Raw genomic sequence first — 21124 nt, 5'->3', positions numbered from 1 at the left:
AAAGGAGCAGTGTCCTGGGAGACCCATGTCAGTGGTCAGGATAGCAGAATGTTTCCTCTAGGCAGGTGTTGTCCCTGATCTGACCCTACTCGTCAGGAACCTCTCCCTGCTCTATACACTTTCCTCACCAACGGGGTCTCTGTCCCTGACCTACCACGCACTCCAGGCACACCTGAATGACGCAGGTACCCTATTATATAAGGTCCCATACCAAAAAATCTGAAGCAGTTGCAGCTTCTAATCAGACAGTTAGCTCCTCTGAGATACTGATGGAGTCCCCAGTGGGACACTTTCCCTAACAGACTCCACTCCATCTGTAATAATGGCACAGCGCCACCAACAGGATGAAGGGGAAACCTGCACTTGCCTACAAATACAAGTATCCAACACTTCCAGGTGTGTTGAATATCTGCTCCCATACAACATGCAGTGGTCACAGATGGATAATACATCCTATAGCGACATAGTCACTGGCAGGAGAGCCTAGGAAGTATAACGGGAGAAAATATTATGCGACTCACACTCCTGTGTAACTGCCAAGTGGTAAATTACCTGGTTAGTAAGTGGACTGAAGCAAAGAATTATTTTTTTTATCCTGGAAATAAGTTTTTTCTTATAACAATTAAATGAATAAAAAAACACTTCAAGCTTAGGTAAAAATAGTATCAGAACTTGGTATGAGAGTCATGTGATTGTGTGTGCTCTTGTGACATCCTCCATATGGCTCACTTCTTGTCAGTCTCTTCCAATGAATTGTACAATGGTTCCATGAAACTCAACAAAATGCCATTAAAGTGCAACTCCAGAAATCAGCTAAAACTCTTTTATTATTGCTACTGGCTAGAAAGTCTACTTGATTTATGTAGGTTTATTCCCACTTTTAAAAAAGTAATTAACATGTTTCTCAGATTAACTAGCATCTTGTTACATAATTCTGTACTATGCAAGCTTGTATCATGCTTGGGGAAATTAGACTGATGCAACTGGAATTTCTTTTTTCAGTATCCAAATACACTTAGCTTGGGAGTGGTGACCCTAAAGCCATTTGGCCTCTTGGGACCATATTATAATCAAGATGCACATGAAGTGGCCTATGTGCTCCAAGGTTGTGGAAAGGTAAGTAAATCAAGTGGATAACAAAAGCTTGGGTAGTCTTCCTGGTAGCCAAATCTGACTACTTTAAATGGCTAGTAACATACAGCATCTTACACCTGTATGGTAACAAGGCTGCACCTCTGCTCATTTGACTATTTTTGTGTATATTTATGGCAGTTCTTCCATCCAGTTGCACCTTGTGAATATCCAAACCCAAGAACAAAATGTATTATATTACAGCTTATCAGACTTTATATGCAGTGGCTGCATTAGTTGTACAGAAATACCTATTGATCCTGCCAGAAATGCAGTGACGCTAATCAGAAAGCAAAACAATGCTATTTGCGATCTGTAAAATATTAAATTTCCCAACCCCATGCAATAAGAGAGGAATACTTGATTGAAGTCCAGCCTGGGCGACAATAAATTCTACCTCCAGGGGAGGTAGAAAGTGTAGCCACTCTAGGAAGGGAAGTGTGTTTGTGGTGTAGTTAGAACTTCCTCTATGTTCCCCTCGTTGAGCGCCAAGTTGTAGGGTGACATCAGAGGCTTACCCCAGGGTAGGTTCTTTTGTTCCATGCTAGGCATGGAGGATGGGGTCACTTTCCTTGCACATGGGGTACCTTTGTTGTGCCATGCTCATCAATGCCCCGGGAGAAGGTGGGGACCGCTTTCGGGGAGAATCAACTTTAACGTGGTCCTCCAACCTTGAGATGGGCCGTACACTGTGTACCTTGAGTGAATAAACTGGAATTCACCTTCTGTTCCCATGTCAATGCACACCTCGACTCTAACTGTTAGCAATTCGGAGGGATATGTTAAGTCCTTACCCACTTCACTGCTCTGGCGTACCTCTTTCACCTTACTGACAGTGACAGAATGAGATCCCACCATTTATCTAGTGGGGACCTCATGCATGCACCTGTTCTTCTGCACCTGGTGGTTAGACCGAGGGCCTCAGTGACGATAATCTGCTCCTATGGCTATTGGAGATGGACCACTGGGGAGGGAGCCTGAAGCAGGTACCCCTTCGCTACCAGAAGACACCCCATCCAACACAGGTACCACACTTCATGACGGGTTGCTCACACTGGTTACTAGTCTCTCTTTACTCTTGGCAACTATTTGCTCCTTTCTCTGTACCATGTTAACTCTTGCAGAGACTGACTTTGTATCCCAATATGCTTTAACTGACCCGAACTTCAGATGTCTATATGTAACATGCTGGTTACTTTCATACACCCTTTTGGAATAACGTCAGACCAAGCAGGGCGTTTCAAAGACCTTATTGAGTAACTTCCGCATAGCAACTTAAGTAGGCAATGAATCTTCTCTTAACTAACTCTAACTGTGGCTACCCCAGCATACCTGCATATCTTGACTCCAATAGTGAAAAGTCCAGAGTGGTGTGTTCCACGACGATGGTGTCTCAATGAGTTGGTGTCTCCAGCACAGACTATAAGTCCTAGCAGACCTTCTACATGGTAGTATTCATGCGGTTCCCAAAGCAAAATTCAGTGGGAGACTCAACCCCATCCCCCCAGAATCCGGTCCTCTGTCCCATTTATAATAACTCAGGACAGGTGGGTTGGACCCAGAAAATCCTGCAAACTTGCCCAGGGAAGGCGGTAAAAACATTAACCCCTTCTCCCTGGCCAGGGCAGCCATCACTAACTACCTACAGTAGGCCCACAAGTGTGTCACTGGCAGTATCACCAGGTGAAAATAAAGAAATGCTGGAAAAAAATAAAGGGAAGCAGCCTCCACATCAAAGGACTGGTAAGCTGATTTAAGATACATAAACTTAGTCCCCAGGCAATGCAACGTCATTTATATTTTGAATAAAGGTTGTCCAATCCTTTGGATGCCTTTTATTGCAGATAATGTACCTGTAGTAGGTATAAGAGTAATACACAAACCAATGGTTTCTCTGTTCTCTCTGCAACAGGTGTGTGACTGTATTAATAGACTGGTGGAATTTCTTGAGTTTCTCCAGTGTACCCAACTCTCAGCCCAAAAGCTTTGACAGCAGCATAAAGTTTCCTATGCTCTTCACTTTTGGTTCATGGGGGTCAAACCCTCTATGACCAAGCCACCATCATGAATGCCCCACTTTCTGAAAACCCAGTCTTGCGCTGATATGGGCGAGCTCTTTTAAACCACCACTGCTTCAAAATGTGATTTTATTGTACACCTGTCCCAGTTGTGCTACACCTTTCCAGGAGAACTGGAGGGGGAGTTCTTTTCACTTTTTAAAGTGTAAAAACAGCCTAAACTTTTTTCTAGATAGAGTATGTTAGTGACCTTCATTGACTCAGTACTTGGGTTATGCTGAACTGGTAATGGGTATAAAGGATGCATTCTTCAGTTCACTGGTACAAGGTAGAAATGTATAAAATAGGTTCCACAGAAATGCCCCAATTGTGGCACCACCATGAGGGACACATTTGATGGGGACATGCGTTGATGTTTTCATTTGGAGGCCCCATTTTTTTAGGACGTAGGAAGACTGGTATTGGTGGAACTTAGTAGATATTATTTTTTTTCTTTATATCACAAAGCCTGATCAAAGTGATGGTGTTCATTTCAGATAGCAGAAGTGAATTTTAAACTACTATCTTCTTATGTCCACTATACTTCTGTTATACACTGTTATATTTGTAAATAGCACTGTCTGAATGACATGAATAATTAGTTTATGAATTTTGGTTTATAAATAACACCAACATTCTATATATTTTCCCTTTTTCTTGTATGGGTTTTCATCTCTAGTTTCATACCATAAAAAAAATACTGGAAGCTTACAGTTGAGCAATGCGCAAATAAGAACCAGAAGCTATGTCATTAGTCATGCTGGGATTTATAAACCCTTACCTTTTCTGAAGAAAATGGTGGTCCATCTTCTGTAAGATTGGTGTTTTTGGGTTATCCCATTCCAAAACCATGGGTGATAATATGAAGTTGACTCCTGTGCCCACCCCCTGCCCTTGTGGTTATTACAGCTTTCACTCTTTTGGGAAGGGTTTTCACAAGAATTTGGAGTGTGTCCTTAGAAATATGAGCCCATTCAACTAAAAGAGCATTTGTGAAGTCAGGTACTGATAGAAAATGGGAAATCATTACTTGCATTCAGTGTTCCAAATCATCCCAAAGGTAAAGCTGAGGTCAGGGCTCTGTGCATGCCACTCAAGTTCCTCCACACCAAACTGACCCAACTATGTCTTTATAGACCTGGCTTTGGGCACAGTGGCACTGAAACAGAAAAGAGCACCAGAACACCAAACCTGTTGCCACAAGTTTGGAACTACATAATTGCCTAACTGTACCTTTCATCTGTACCCTGTAATTTGGAGTGGTGTCCATAACCAGTTCACATAACCAGAAGGAACCCAATGCCTTGTGACATAGAATATATAAGACTTTTAGCTGATCTACTACTTTTTGTTTATCTCTCCCAGTATAGCTTTAAGGTTTCACTTATAGGTTTTGTCTTTCACCCAAAAATTGTAACTAGAGAGTAGTTGTAAGTATTGTAACTATGCTCCTTGGGACATGGGTTAACTTTTTATCTATCAAGATTCATAGTTATATTTTGCTATAAGAAGGTGCCATAAATACCTCTCGGTAATTATAGATCATTTACTAATGTTAACTCTTTTCTTTAAAGTGGTTGTAAACCTCAGACATGAAATATGAACAAAGCATATCCCTCTATAGTGTGTACTTCTCTCAATCCAGAGCATTAAATGTCATTTCTGTCTTGTGCCTCGCTCCTCTGCTATCAGCATGAGTCACTTCTGCTGACTTTTCCTGACACCAAGAGAAAAATGGCGACAGGGGAGCAGGACTGCCTTTAAAACTGATTGGACCATAGGCAAACATTTTCTTGCCCCCCCCCCCCTCTCCCAACACATGCAGGTTTGCTCTCCACCTGTTCTAAGACATACAATAAATAACAGCTAGACTCAAAATAAGTTTACTGCAGCAGATGAGGCAGTAATCGCGATTGGTTGCCTGAGGTTACAACATATTATGGTGGGGGGGGGCTAAAATGAGTTGAGTGGCAGTACTGGGGGGAATGGGATCAGTGGCAGTTCCGGAGGGGGGGATGTGATCAGTGACAGTGCTGGGGGGTTGATGAGATCAGTGGCAGTGCTGGTGCGGGGATGGCATCAGTGGCAGTACTTGGGGGGGATGGAATGAGTGGCAGTGCTTTGGGAAGCAGTATGGGAAGAGTGGCAGTGCTGATGGAGGATGGGATCAGTGGCAGTGCCTGGGGGGTTGGGATCAGTGACACTCATCTGCTTTAATCTTCCAGTTAGTGTCCACTCAGTTCCCCCTGTCTGTATGGGATGAGGAGGGGGGAGAAAGAAAGAGGGGGTTGAGTGAGAAAGGGAATAAGAGAGAGGGAGGGGGTTAAGGGATAGAGAGAGGGGATGAAGGAGAGAGGGGTGAGAGGGGGGATGGGAGAAATGGGGGATGAGAGAGGGGGGGATTAGAGAGGGGGGTGAGAGACAGAAGGGGGTGAAAGAGACCGAAGGGGGAAAAGAGGGTGGGAAAGAGAGAGAGGAGGGGAAGGAGAGAGTTGGGTGTGAGAGAGGGGAAGGATAAGAGAGAGAGGGAGTGAAAGAGAGAGGAGGTGAAAAAGGGAGAGGGGGGTGAGAATGAGATAGAGGGGTTTCAGAAAGAGAGATCGGGGGTGAAAAAAGAGAGGGAGTGAGAGAGAGCATGGGTGAGAAAGAGAGAGAGAGAGGGGGTAAGAAAGAGAGAGTGGGGTTGAGAAAAAGAGAGGGGGGCGAGAGAAAGAAAGGGGAGGGAAAGACAGAAGGGGGTGAAATAGAGAGGGGGGTAAGAGAGAGGGGGTGGGAGTGAAAGAGGGGAGTGAGAGAGGGGTGAGGGAGAGAGAGAGAGGGGGGGAGAGAAGGGGATGAGAGGGGTGAGAGAGAGGGAGGAGGGGGTGAGAGAGAGAAGGGGTTGAGAGAGGGAAAGAGAGAGGGAGGGGGTAAGGGAAAGAAAGAGGGGGGTGAGGGAGAGAGGGGTGAGAGGGGGGATGAGAGGGTGCGTGAGAGACAGAAGGGGGTGAAAGAGACAGAAAGGGGAGAAAGAGGGAGGGAGGGTGAGAGGAGGGGACGGAGAGAGCGGTGGGGGGTGAAAGAGGGGAAGGATAAGAGAGAGAGGGGGTGAAAAGGGGGTGAAAAAGAGAGAGGGTGAGAGAGAGCAGGGGTGAGAAAGAGAGAGGGTGTGAGAATGAGAGAGGGGTTGAGAAAGAGAGAGGAGGGAAAAAAAAGGGAGGGGGTGAGAGAAAGAAGGGGGTAAGAGAGACAGAAGGGATGAAAAAGAGAAAGAGGAGATTTTGAGAGGGGGGGTGAAAGGGGGGGGGGGTGAGGGGGGGTGAAAGGTGAGGTGAGAGAGGGGGTGAGAGGGAGAGTGGGGAGATAAGGAGGAGAGAGAGGAGTGTGATTAGAGAGAGAGGGGGAGAATAAGAGAGAGACTCCTAGCCTTGTCTGCAGTTCCTCCTGTGCCTCTCTGTCTTAGTCCCTGTCTGTGGATAGGTGTGTGTGATGCCTGGTACCTGGCATGACAGCAGCGGACAGGGTCCGTTCTCTCATTCTGGGAGATCTGCTCCTTCCTCTGCTCTGTAGTCCCTAGCTGTGTTTGGTGCCGCCTGTCCTATGAGCCCCTGGTCAGCCTGTCCTCCAGGTGGCCATTGCTGTTATTGTTGGAGCTGCAAGCCGGGAGGTTGGAGGAGTCCATGCTCTGGCTGCCAAGGATGCTGCACCCACTGCTGCTTGCCTCTCCGGGTGTCAGTGGAGGTCTTCTCGCTCACGGGCTCTAAAGCCTAGTTGCCCTTGATGGTTCTCCCTGCCCCTGCCATCACCGGGACCCTCCAAGACAAGGGGCTCAAAAGGCAACTACTTTTGTCCCCACAACAATCACTGGGCCAGGGGCAGCAGCCTCCTTTTGCCCTGCGTCAAAGACAGCCCTGCAGGGGAGGGCACAGTCTGTGATTGACAGCCTCAGCTCTGTTCCTGTGAGCAGTATGAAGGTGGATGTGTCTTGTCCCTCCAATCAGCTCTCAGAACTCTCCTCACTGATGTAACTTCAGCTCCCCTCCCTTTCCTTTCAGAGTTGAGAGCATAAATTCCGTACTTTGAATGGCCGTAGGAGAAAGACCTCTGTAGATAAACAGGTACAACTTAAGTAGGAGGATTTGTTTCATCTTTGTGTATCTCCTGAGGCCAGTCACTCCACTGGGTACACGTAAGGGTTTACAGATACTAAACATATGTATTGTTTTCACCAGGTTTCAATCTCTGGCACAGAATGTGATGTTGTTCCTGGGGATGTGCTCTATTTCCCTGTCGGGCTTCCTCATTACATAAAAAATACCTGTGATAAAGACTTCATAATGATTAGAGCTTTCAGCACACCTGGCAAGGTAAATATAATGTATACTTTGCATACAGAATGTGTACAAAAACAGTAGGGAACATATTTATAAAGCAGTGAATGTGACATTCACTGCAGGTGAATCAATTACCGTCATCTAAAATACACTCAACAGGAAGATACACCTGCACTGGATGTTTGGTGAATGTCACATTTAATGATTTAGAAAATATACCCCTATGTGCGTACATAGCACACTATTATGATACAGAAAGGCAAAACTGATATCAGTGGTGATCCACAGCCTTACTCATTTGTTTAGTCTGCTTGGTCGCTGGGGGTGCACTATGGAACCCAAATCTGGCTGACCCCTGTTCTAGAGGTGTACATCTTTAACCAATTCAATACCAGGCAATGTTACACCTTCCTGCCCAGGCCAGTTTTCAGGTTTCAGCGCTCTCACACTTTGAATGACAATTGCGCGGTCATACAACATTGTACCCAAACTAAAATTTTATCATTTTATTCACACACCTAGAGCTTTCTTTTGGTGGTATTTAATCACCGCTGGGGTTTTTATTTTTTGCTAAATTAACAAAAAAAGACCAAAAATTTTGAAAACAAAAAGTTTTCTTTGTTTCTGTTATAAAAGTTTGCAAATAAATAATTGTTCTTCATAAATTTAGGCCGAGATGTATTCTGCTACATGTCTTTGGTGAAAATAACCCAAATTAGGAAGTATTATTTAGTTTGTAGGAAAGTTATAGAGTTCACAAACTATGGTATAGATCTGAATATTGATCAATCCTGAAGTACTGACAGCCAATCTAATTTCTTGAGGTCCAAGAATGTCAGAATAGTACAGATATCCACCAAATGACCCCTTTTTTCAAAGTAGACAGTCCGACGTACTTCATAAGAGGCATGGCGAGTTTTTTTAAGTTGTATTTTTTTTGTCATAATTTTTCAGAAAATTAAAAAATTAAAAAAATTAGTTTCACTATTTTTTTTTTACATATTGTCACCAGTGCAGTACAGCGTCATCATATAACTGGCATGGCGGTGATCAGGGACACTGACTGGTGACAGTATGAAAAAATATATATATATATGTTTTTTATTTTTTTTTTATTAATTTTTTTTAAGATTTTGTTTTCATATTTCACTATGACCAAAGTAGTACAATGTTACCATAGTAACATTGTACTACTTTGGGGAAGTGATCAGTATTTTTTTTTTTCTTACACAATTTGCTTATAGCAAAGAATTACTTTGCTATAAGCAAGCATTTACCTGAATGACATCGATTCATTCAGGTTTTTTGTTTTTTTGTTTTTTTTGTGCTTAGCTGTGATTTGGCCACAGCTAATCACATGACATGTGCATGTGATTAGCTGTGACCATTCACAGCTAGACACTAGTATACAATGGATGGCATAAATGAAGCCATCCATTGTATACAACTGTCATGTGACCTGCTGTGATTGGTCACAGCAGGTCACATGGTACCGGCAACGGGGCCGATACTCAGATCTGCCAACGGCCGTGTCCGAGGTACATGGCCGGTGACAGATCGCGCCACTGCGCCGCTCTGCAGGAGCACAATCTGTGCATGTGCAGGAGGACACCATATAGCGTCCACCAGGAATGCTGATGAAATTTGCCACCAGCCATTCGGCCATAGGGCGGGTGGCAAATGGTTAAACAGTGGATCAGCGGCCTGTAATGACAGCCATTCATCATTAGACATCATTGGACAGCTCGGTACACAGAGACACTATACTGAGCCAATCCAAGGGGCTGGGTCCCATATGATCACTCTGATTAGTCATCACAGCTATCACATGGTATTGTTTATAGTGTTGATCACTCCTCTTCCCTTTACAACAGTGGAAAGAGAGAGATCAAGTACTTGTGAATGGGGAAAGAATGAATGGATCAGCAGCTCCGCGTGCAGATTCATTCATTCTGTTTCAGTGATACAGAAATGTTTTTTTCATGACCCCCTCCTCTACAACACATATTATCTCCATGATGTCTCTATGTGACCTGTGTATTAACCCTTTCAGCTCCCTAATTGTGCCCATCTGAACATTAACTCCTTCATCTCCATCCTGCCACTGTATGTGACCAGTACATTAACCCAATCCTTTCCTTCTTCCTCTGAGTATGACCTGTACATTATTATATAGCTAGTACTCCATTACCAAGCTCTATGTTTAACTCTCTCAATACCAGCATGTTTCAAAAAATGTTGGCAAAAAAATGAGATAACCTTGGAGTGTCTGATTTCTAAACAGGTGTTATTTTGGGGGGTTTGGTACTAACCTGGCATTTTTATTTTAGCAGACTGTAAGAAAAAAGTGTTTTTATTTTTCACAACAAACTTTGGTTATAGAATAACACCTCCAGAAAGCAGTATCTGTCTAAAATAAATTTTATAAAATTAATTTGGGTCAAGTGTTGCATGACGGAGTAATTGTCAGTTGAACTATCACAGCACTGAAAATGAAAAATGGCCTGGCAATGAAAAGGTATTACAGGCCGTGCCGGATTAAATTCTGTGAATTGCCCCCCCCCCAGGGTTCTCGAGGTTTCCTTTGCGCTCTAGTGGGACAACATTGAACTAAGTAGTGTGCACAGCAGCCACTAGTTGGAGATGACGATCACTACGGTACATTACACATATGTAGGTTGCACCAAACTTTTTAACACACTGACAGCTGAAAGAAGAGCTTTTTGACCACTTCAAGTCCGGACACTTTCACCCCCTTCCTGTCTAGGCCAATTTTCAGCTTTCAGTGCTATCACACTTTGAATGACAATTGCGCGGTCATGCAACACTGTACCCATATTAATTTTTTAGCATTTTTTATGCAGATAAAACTTTATTTTGGTGGTATTTATTCACCACTGGGATTTTTATTTTTTTGCTATATAAATGAAAAAGTCCAAACATTTTGAAAAAAAAAAGTGTTTTTCTTATAACAGTCTTGTATTGAACTGTATTGTCTCCCTTTATACTGTAAAGCACAGAGCAAACTATTGGCGCGATATAAATCCTGTATAATAATAATAATAATAACATTTTGCAAATAAATAATTTTTTCTTCATAAATCTTGGCCAAAATGTATTCAGCTATCTTTTTAGTAAAAAAAAAAATAACCCAAATTAGTTTATAACCAAAAATTATAATTTTTCAAAAATTTTTGTAATTTTAATTTAATTTTTTTATATTGTTGTTTATGTTTTTTTAACATACCATCACCCTACCAGTACAGTGTCACCCTAGCAGTACAGTGATGAAGTTTTTTTTTCTTTTTTTACACTGATTGCTTTTATACCCATAAAGGCTGTAAAAGCAATCATTTCTCCTTCTCTCTGGCTGCATTCTTGCAGCCATTGAGAAATACTGTGAAAGCTGTGATTGGTCACATCTTGTCACATGGTACAAGGCTGCTGTGAATAGCCTTGTACCATGTGACCTCTGTGATCATTCACAGATTTCACAAGTAGTAAGCAATGATGTCAGGAAGTGACATCTTGTTTACTACTATTCATGTGATCAGTGATTGGCCAATCAGGGATCACATGATTCGGGACCTCACACAGAGGTCCCGTACAGCGATCAGTGTTCCACTGTGTCCAGAGGACACAGCAGGCACCGGATCACGGTGCCGCACGCTCCCAGGGAGCGCGCACAGGCAGTGAATGTGGGGGCCGTTTATAAATGGCGACCCACTTCAGCACTGCTCCAGTCCGGCCGTTTATGTACATGGGCCAGACGGGAAGTGGTTAAGAAACAAACTGTAATGTGAACCTGATATCTCTGGTTTATGTACTTTAAGTTGTTATTGGGTTCATTACGATATTTTCTCTATAGAGTCTGTAATGTAAAGTCTTTGTTTCTTTCAGTAAATTATTTTTTTCTCTCTTTTTAAAATAATTTAAGAAAGCTTCATTGTCATTTTCTTTCAAGATCAAATCAATATTATTGAGATCCCTTGACGTGGGGCCCTTAAATGCCAAGGCACCTACAGGCCATTGCCTACTCTGTCTATTTGGTAATCTGGCTGGGAATCAAGTGGCTAAAAGGGGTTCATGAAAATCTCATATTAATTTTAGCATGTTAATGTAAATTCGAAATATGTTTTCTAATGTTAAAATCAGCAGCTTTGACTTTACGTATCTGTGGTCCTGCCAAAGAAGGTCCCTGTTCAGATACTTTCAGGTATGAGATGACAACTGTCTTCCAGTTTTGTTACACGGGAGTCATTATGTCCATGTACTCCTGGTTGAGACTAGGATCTGCCATGCATTATGCAGATATACTTTATTACTGTTATCAGGAAGCCAATCCCGAGGTATACTTTGCAGCTGACACTGGAGTGATTGTAGAAAGGATGTGGCTGAAACAGGGTATGGAGGTCTGCAGCAATGAAATAGGAAAAAAGATGAAGAAGGTGAAATAAAAATGGTGACTGTTTATGATGCACAGTACTGTATCAAATGAAATGTCTTCCTTTTAGTGTTTAGGTTTGCTTTAAAGCAGAGCTAAACCTACTTTTTCTTCAATGGTCCATGTCCCTTGCCAGCCTTGGCATCTTCTGCTGCCTGCCGGTCTTTGGTTGTCTTCATTGGCCAGCCCACAATGCAGTCATCCCGGCACATGGGTACTGTGCTGTAATTTATACTGAGCTGCGCTTGTACATTCCAAAGAGGACCGCGAGCAGGCAAGTAGCTTTCTGCAATAAAGAGCCTACCTGCTTGCAGTTTTTAACAGCGGGACTTTAGTTCTGCTTTAAGGGTCCTAAGTAGACCCGACCACACTGGGGACTTCTGCATCATTTTCTTGCACTTATGCAGGCTTCAAATGAGCTCAGTGAATGCATGAGTCCCATTGCAAAGATAAGCATGCAGAGACTTTCTGAAGACAACATTAAAGCTGCATAAATAACATCTCTTTTTTCTTTTAGGTGGAACTGTTGTTTATGGATTTTTATTTTCTCAACATACCAGTAAACATCATGGCTCAGCTCTTCCATCAAAAAGAGATTATTTTTGGACAAATCCCTGCTATTAGATATAATATTACCTTTTTGTTTTACTATGGAAATATTTGCCCTACAACAACACCCAATATAACCACAACTCCCTCAACAACACAGGTGACTACAGTACCACCAACTGCCACAACCACCTCCACCACAGCTACAACAACACCTGTTATAACCACAACAACCCTCTCAACAACACAGCCTACTACAGCAACAACACCCACTATAACCACAACAACTCTCTCCACAACACAGGTGACTACAGTACCACCAATTAACACAACAGCCACCACCACAGCTACAACAATACCTGTTACCACCACAACAACCCTCTCAACAACACAGCCTACTACAGTAACACCAATTTATACAACTGCCCCTACCACAACACCCGTCAAAACACCAACTACCTCAACAACACAGGTGACTACAGTACCACTAACTACCACAACAGTCTCCACCACAGCTACAACACCTGTTACCACCACAACAATTCCCTCAGCAACACAGCCTACTACAGTAACACCAACTACTACAACTGTGCCTACAACAGCAACAGTCATAACCACAACAACTCACTCAACAACACAGGTGACTACAGTACCACCAACTACCACAACAGTCCCTACCTCAGCTACAACAACACCTGTTACCACCACAATTCCCTCAACAACACAGCCTACTACAGTAACACCAACTATTACAACTGCCCCTACAAGACCTGTTGCAACCAAAACAACCCTCTCAACAACACAGACTACTACAGTAACACCAGCTATTACAACTGCCCCTACAACAACACCAATCATAACCAAAACTCTCTCAACAACACAGCTGACTACAGTACCACCAACTACCACAACAGTGTCAACCACAGCTACAACACCAGTTACCTCAGCAACCACCCTTTTAACAACACAGCCTACTACAGTAACATCAATTATTACAACTGCCCCTACAACAAGACCTATCATAACCAAAACTCCCTCAACAACACAAGTGACTACAGTACCAACAACTACCACAACAGTCTCCACCATAGCTACAACACCTGTTACCGCAAAAACCACCCTTTCAAAAACACAGCCTACTACAGTAACATCAGCTATTACAACTACCCCTACAACAACACCAGTCATAACTACAACAAATCCCTCAACAACACAGGTGACTACAGTACCACCAACTACAAAAACAACCTCCACCACAGCTACAACAACACCTGATACCATCACATCAACCCACTCAACAACACAGTCTACTACTGTAACATCAGCTATTACAACTGCCCCTACAACAACACCCTTCATAACCACAATGCCCTCAACAACACAGCTGACTACAGTACCACCAAGTACCACAACAGGCTCCACCACAGCTACAACAACACCTGTTACCATCACAACAACCCTCTCAACAACACAGCCTGCTACAGTAACACCAACTATTACAACTGCCCCTACAACAACACCCACCATAACCACAACTTCCTCAACAACACAAGTGACTACAGTATCACCAACTACAAAAACAGCCTCCACCACAGCTACAACAACACCTGTTACCATCACAACAACCCACTCAACAACACAACTTACTACAGTAAAATCAGCTATTACAACTGCCACTAAAACAACACCTGTCATAACCGCAACTCCCTCAACAACACAGCCAAAACCAGTACCACCAACTACCACAACAACCTCCACCACAGCTACAACCACAACAACCCTCTCAACAACACAGCCTACTACAGTAACACCAACTATTACAACTGCCCCTACAACAACACCCACCATAACAACAACTCCCTCAACACCACAACTGACTACAGTGCCACCAACTAACACAACAGTCTCCACCACAGCTACAACAACACCTGTTAATAACACCACAACCCTCTCAACAACACAACCTACTACAGTAACATCAGCTATTATAACTGCTCCTACAACACCTGTCATAACCACAACAACTCCCTCAACAACACAAGTGACTACAGTACCACCAACTACCACAACAACCTCCACCACAGATACAACAACACCAGTTACAATCACAACAACCCGCTCAACAACACAACCTACTGCAGTAACATCAGCTATTACAACTGCTCCTACAACACCACCTGTCATAACCACAACTCCCTCAAAAACACAGCCTACTACAGTAACACCAACTATTACAACTGCCCCTACAATAACACCCACCATAACAACAACTCCCTCAACACCACAACTGACTACAGTGCCACCAACTAACACAACAGTCTCCACCACAGCTACAACAACACCTGTTAATAACACCACAACCCTCTCAACAACACAACCTACTACAGTAACATCAGCTATTATAACTGCTCCTACAACACCTGTCATAACCACAGCAACTCCCTCAACAACACAAGTGACTACAGTACCACCAACTACCACAACAACCTCCACCACAGATACAACAACACCAGTTACAATCACAACAACCCGCTCAACAACACAACCTACTGCAGTAACATCAGCTATTACAACTGCTCCTACAACAACACCTGTCATAACCACAACTCCCTCAAAAACACAGCCTACTACAGTAACACCAACTATTACAACTGCCCCTACAACAACACCCACCATAACCACAACAACTCCCTCAACAACACAAGTGACTACAGTACCACCAACTACCACAACAACCTCCACCACAGATACAACACCAGTTACCACCACAACAACCCTCTCAACAACACAACCTACTACAGTAACACCAACTACTACAACTGCTCCTACAACAACACCCGACATAACCACAGTAACATTAGCTATTACAACTGCACCTACAACACCCGTCATAACCACAATGCCTTCGACAACACAGCTGACTACAGTACCACCAACTACCACAACAGTCTCCACCACAGCTACAACAACACCTGTTACCACCACAACAACCCTCTCAACAACACAGCCTACTACAGTAACACCAACTACTACAACTGCTCCTACAACAACACCCGACATAACCACAGCAACTCCCTCAACAACACAGGTGACTACAGTGCCATCAACTACCACAACAACCTCCACCACAGCTACAACAACACCAGTTACAACCATAACAACCCTCTCAACAACACAACCTACTACAGTAACATCACCTATTACAACTGCTCCTGCAACAACACCTGTCATAACCACAACTCCCTCAGCAACACAGGTGACTACAATACCACTAACTACCACAACAGTCTCCACCACAGCTACAACACCTGTTCCCACCACAACAACCCTCTCAACACAGCCTACTACAGTAACACCAGTTATTATAACTGCTCCTAAAACAACACCCACCATAACCACAATGCCCTCAACAACACAGCCAACTACAGTACCACCAACTACCACAACAGTCTCCACCACAGCTACAACACCCGTTACCAACACAACAAGCCTCTCAACAACACAGCCTACTACAGTAACACCAACTACTACAACTTCCCCTACAACAACACCCACCATAACCACAACAACTCCCTCAACAACACAGGTGACTACAGTACCACCAACTACCACAACAGTCTCCACCACAGCTACAACACCTGTTACCACCACAACAACCCTCTCAACAACACCGCCTACTACAGTAACACCAACTTCTACAACTGCCCCTACAACAAAACCCACCATAACCACAACTCCTTCAACAACACAGGTGACTACAGTACCATCAACTACCACAACAGTCTCCACCACAGCTACAACAACACCTGTTTCCACCACAACAACCCTCTCAACAACACAGCCTACTACAGTAACACCAACTACTACATTTGCCCCTACAACAACACCAGCCATAACCACAACTCCCTCAACAACACAGGTGACTACAGTACCATCAACTACCACAACAACCTCCACCACAGCCACAACACCAGTTACAACAACAACCCTCTCAACAACAAAACCTACTACAGTAACATCAGCTATTACAACTGCTCCTACAACAACACCTGTCATAACCACAACTCCCTCAACAACACAGGTGACTACATTACCATTAACTACCACAACAGTCTCCACCACAGCTACAACGCCTATTACCACTAGAACCCTCTCAACAACACAGCCTACTACAGTAACATCAGCTATTACAACTGCTCCTACAACAACACCGTTCATAACCACAATGCCTTCAACAACACAGCCGACCACAGTACCACCAACTACCGCAACAGTCTCCACCACAGCTACAACAACTGTTACCACCACAACAACCCTCTCAACAACACAGCCTGCTACAGTAACACCAACTACTACAACTTCCCCTACAACAACACCCACCATAACCACATCAACTCCCTCAACAACACAGGTGACTACAGTACCAACTACCACAACAGTCTCCACCACAGCTACAACACCTGTTACCACCGCAACAACCCTCTCAACAACACAGTCTACTACAGTAACACCAACTACTACAACTGCCCCTACAACAACACCCATCATAACCACAACTCCCTCAACAACACAAGTGACTACAGTACCACCCACTACCACAACAGTCTCCACCACAGCTACAACACCCGTTACCACCACAACAACCCTCTCAACAACACAGCCTACTACAGTAACACCAACTACTACAACTGCCCCTACAAATACAACACCCACCATAACCACAACAACTCCCTCAACAACACAGGTGACTACAGTACCATCAACTACCACAACAGTCTCCACCACAGTTACAACACCTGTTTTCACCACAACAACTCCCTCAACAACACAGGTGACTACAGTACCACCAGCTATCACAACAACCTCCACCACAGCTACAACACCAGTTAAAACCACAACAACCCTCTCAACAACACAGCCTACTACAGTAACACCAACTACTACATCTGCCCCTACAACAACACCAGCCATAACCACAACTCCCTCAACAACACAGGTGACTACAGTACCATCAACTACCACAACAACCTCCACCACAGCCACAACACCAGTTACAACCACAACAACCCTCTCAACAACACAACCTACTACAGTAAAATCAGCTATTACAACTGCTCCTACAACAACACCTGTCATAACCACAACTCCCTCAACAACACAAGTGACTACATTACCAACAACTACCACAACAGTCTCCACCACAGCTACAACAACACCTGTTACCACCAAAACCCTCTCAACAACACAGCCTACTACAGTAACATCAACTATTACAACTGCTCCTACAACAACACCCGTCATAACCACAATGCCCTCAACAACACAGCCGACTACAGTACCACCAACTACCACAACAGTCTCCACCACAGCTACAACACCTGTTACCACCACAACAACCCTCTCAACAACACAGCCTGCTACAGTAACACCAACTACTACATCTGCCCCTACAACAACACCCACCATAACCACAACAACTCCCTCAACAACACAGGTGACTACAGTAACACCAACTATCACAACAAACTCTACCACAGCTACACCAGTTACAACCACATCAACCCTCTCAACAACACAGCCTACTACAGTAACACCAACTATTACAACTGCCCCTACAACAACACCCTTCATAACCACAACTCCCTCAACAAAACAAGTGACTACAGTACCACCCACTACCACAACAGTCTCCACCACAGCTACAACACCTGTTACCACCACAACAACCCTCTCAACAACACAGCCTACTACAGTAACACCAACTACTACATCTGCCCCTACAACAACACCCACCATAACCACAACAACTCCCTCAACAACACAGGTGACTACAGTAACACCAACTATCACAACAAACTCTACCACAGCTACACCAGTTACAACCACATCAACCCTCTCAACAACACAGCCTACTACAGTAACACCAACTATTACAACTGCCCCTACAACAACACCCATCATAACCACAACTCCCTCAACAACACAAGTGACTACAGTACCACCCACTACCACAACAGTCTCCACCACAGCTACAACACCTGTTACCACCACAACAACCCTCTCAACAACACAGCCTACTACAGTAACACCAACTATTACAACTTACCCTACAACAACACCCACCATAACCACAACTCCCTCAACAACACAGGTGACTACAGTACCACCAACTACCACAACAGTCCCCACCACAGCTACAACACCTGTTACCACCACAGCAACCCTCTCAACAACACCGCCTACTACAGTAACACCAACTACTACAACTGCTCCTACAACAATACCCACCATAACCACAACAACTCCCTCAACAACACAGGTGAATACAGTACCATCAACTACCACAACAGTCTCCACCACAGTTACAACAACACCTGTTTCCACCACAACAACCCTCTCAACAACACAGCCTACTACAGTAACACCAACTACTACAACTGCCCCTACAACAACACCCACCATAACCAAAACAACTCCCTCAACAACACAAGTGACTACAGTACCACCAACTACCACAACAACCTTCACCACAGATAGAACAACACCAGTTACCACCACAGCAACCTTCTCAACAACACAGCCTACTACACTAACATCAGCTATTACAACTGCTCCTACAACACCCGTCATAACAACAATGCCTTCGACAACACAGCTGACTACAGTACCACCAACTACCACAACAGTCTCCACCACAGCTACAACAACACCTGTTACCACCACAACAACCCTCTCAACAACACAGCCTACTACAGTAACACAAACTACTACAACTGCCCCTACAACAACACCTTCCATAACCACAACAACTCCCTCAACAACACAGGTGACTACAGTAATATCAACTATTACAACTGCACCTACAACAACACCTGTCATGACCACAACTCCCTCAACAACACAGGTGACTACAGTATCACCAACTACCACAACAGTCTCCACCACAGCTACAACAACACCTGTTACCACCACAACAACCTTCTCAACAACACAGCCTACTACAGTAACACCAGCTATTACAACTGCTCCTACAACAACACCCGTCATAACCACAATGCCCTCAACAACACAGCCGACTACAGTACCACCCACTACCACAACAGTCTCCACCACAGCTACAACAACACCTGTTACCACCACAACAACCCTCTCAACAACACAGCCTACCACAGTAACACCAGCTATTACAACTGCTCCTACAACAACACCCATCATAACCACAATTCCCTCAACAACACAGCCAACACCAGTGCCACCAACTACCACAACAGTCTCCACCACAGCTACAACAAAACCTGTTACCACCACAACAACCCTCTCAACAACACAGCCTACTACAGTAACACCAACTACTACAACTGTCCCTACAACAACACCCTACATAACCCCGCCTACAAAACTGAAAACTACATCAGCGCCTGTTACTACCACAGCAACAACTAAACCTACAACTTTGGAGGTTACAACCCCAAGTGTACTTGTCTATACTGATGAGTATGGTAATTATTATTATTATTATTATTAATATAACAACGACTCCTAAACTACTTAGCCCTGCAGTTCTAAAACTGAAAACAGGAGAAGACGTTCCTCTCAACAAATATGTTCTACAGAAGCTGGGCATTTACAGCACTCACTACACCTACAGTATTACCTGGTGAAGTCAGTAGCACCTTTGTACTCAAAAGAGATTGTTAGCAGTATAATCACTTATTCTAAATACAGCAGGGAAGGATTAGATTAAGTTTTTTTTGATTGCTGCATGCCTCCCACTAGGGTGTATCTGACATGTGTAGTCACCAGGACAGGAAATAATCCCCCTAGTGAAGTTACAGAGATCAACAAAAATATGAGAGAGGTCCTAAACCTTCCCAACTCTATTTAAAACTTAAAAAAAACAAATTGCATGTTAGATGCGAGCTATGTTATAATTTCGATGAGTATGCAATGGTAGCTATTATTTTATTGTTTAAATAAAAAATATTTTTTATGTCCTTTTCACATTTTGTATATAATTGACGTTCTGTATTTTATACATATATTTAATATGCAGTGTAGGTGACTGTATAAAAGACATTGTGCTCACCACCTTTGTTGAAGAAAATAAAATAATTAAGCCACAAAGAAAGTGTTTTGTTTTCAATCAGTCTGAGCTGACTTTTACGAGCGAAAATCAACAAATCAGCACAATACATGTACAGTATTATTAATGCTAACCATACATGGACTGAAATTCAGCTAGTTTAGCAGGAACCAGCAAAACTTCGACCCATGTCTGGCCATTCCCATTCGATAGGAGTTGATCCAGTCATTGACTTCTTGTGAAAGAGACTGCTGGTATATTTTTGCTCAATCGGCACTTGCAGCAAATCAGCTTCAGGACTGATCAGTGTATTCTGGCAGCAGAGGAGTCCCACTGCCAGAATACAATAGCGCAGAGGGGGAATTCTCCCATTTACCTCAAATGTGATGATGGGAGAATCGGTTCAGGTTTTTTTGATTAGCTGGCTGGCTGATCGAAAAAAAAGGTCCATCTATGACCATATTTCATGAGCAAAAATGGTTGAACATGTGTGTATGCAGATATATATATATATATATAGATATATATATAGATATATATATCTATA

General features: G+C 43.5%; 1 protein-coding gene across 1 annotated transcript in view; it reads left to right on the top strand.

The window, feature by feature from the left end:
* LOC149451853 (uncharacterized) overlaps positions 1 to 20119 on the top strand; it is a 42934-nt gene extending 22815 nt beyond the window's left edge. Inside the window, exons 6-14 of the mRNA XM_089690089.1 lie at positions 1003 to 1116; positions 7400 to 7534; positions 12463 to 12711; positions 12745 to 13230; positions 13300 to 14634; positions 14704 to 14992; positions 15077 to 17325; positions 17413 to 18523; positions 18602 to 20119. Coding sequence (XP_089546215.1) covers positions 1003 to 1116; positions 7400 to 7534; positions 12463 to 12711; positions 12745 to 13230; positions 13300 to 14634; positions 14704 to 14992; positions 15077 to 17325; positions 17413 to 18523; positions 18602 to 20019 — 7386 coding nt within the window. The 3' untranslated portion in view covers positions 20020 to 20119. The remainder of the gene's footprint in view (positions 1 to 1002; positions 1117 to 7399; positions 7535 to 12462; positions 12712 to 12744; positions 13231 to 13299; positions 14635 to 14703; positions 14993 to 15076; positions 17326 to 17412; positions 18524 to 18601) is intronic.
* Positions 20120 to 21124: the final 1005 nt, after the last annotated feature.

This window comes from Staurois parvus, unplaced genomic scaffold, assembly GCF_062004578.1.
Source record: "Staurois parvus isolate SC_StPar_1 unplaced genomic scaffold, SC_StPar_1.0 ptg000513l, whole genome shotgun sequence".
NCBI classification, from domain to species: Eukaryota; Metazoa; Chordata; class Amphibia; order Anura; family Ranidae; genus Staurois; species Staurois parvus.
The sequence above is the reverse complement of the archived record's forward strand: the minus strand, read 5'-3'. Positions and strand labels throughout refer to the sequence as shown.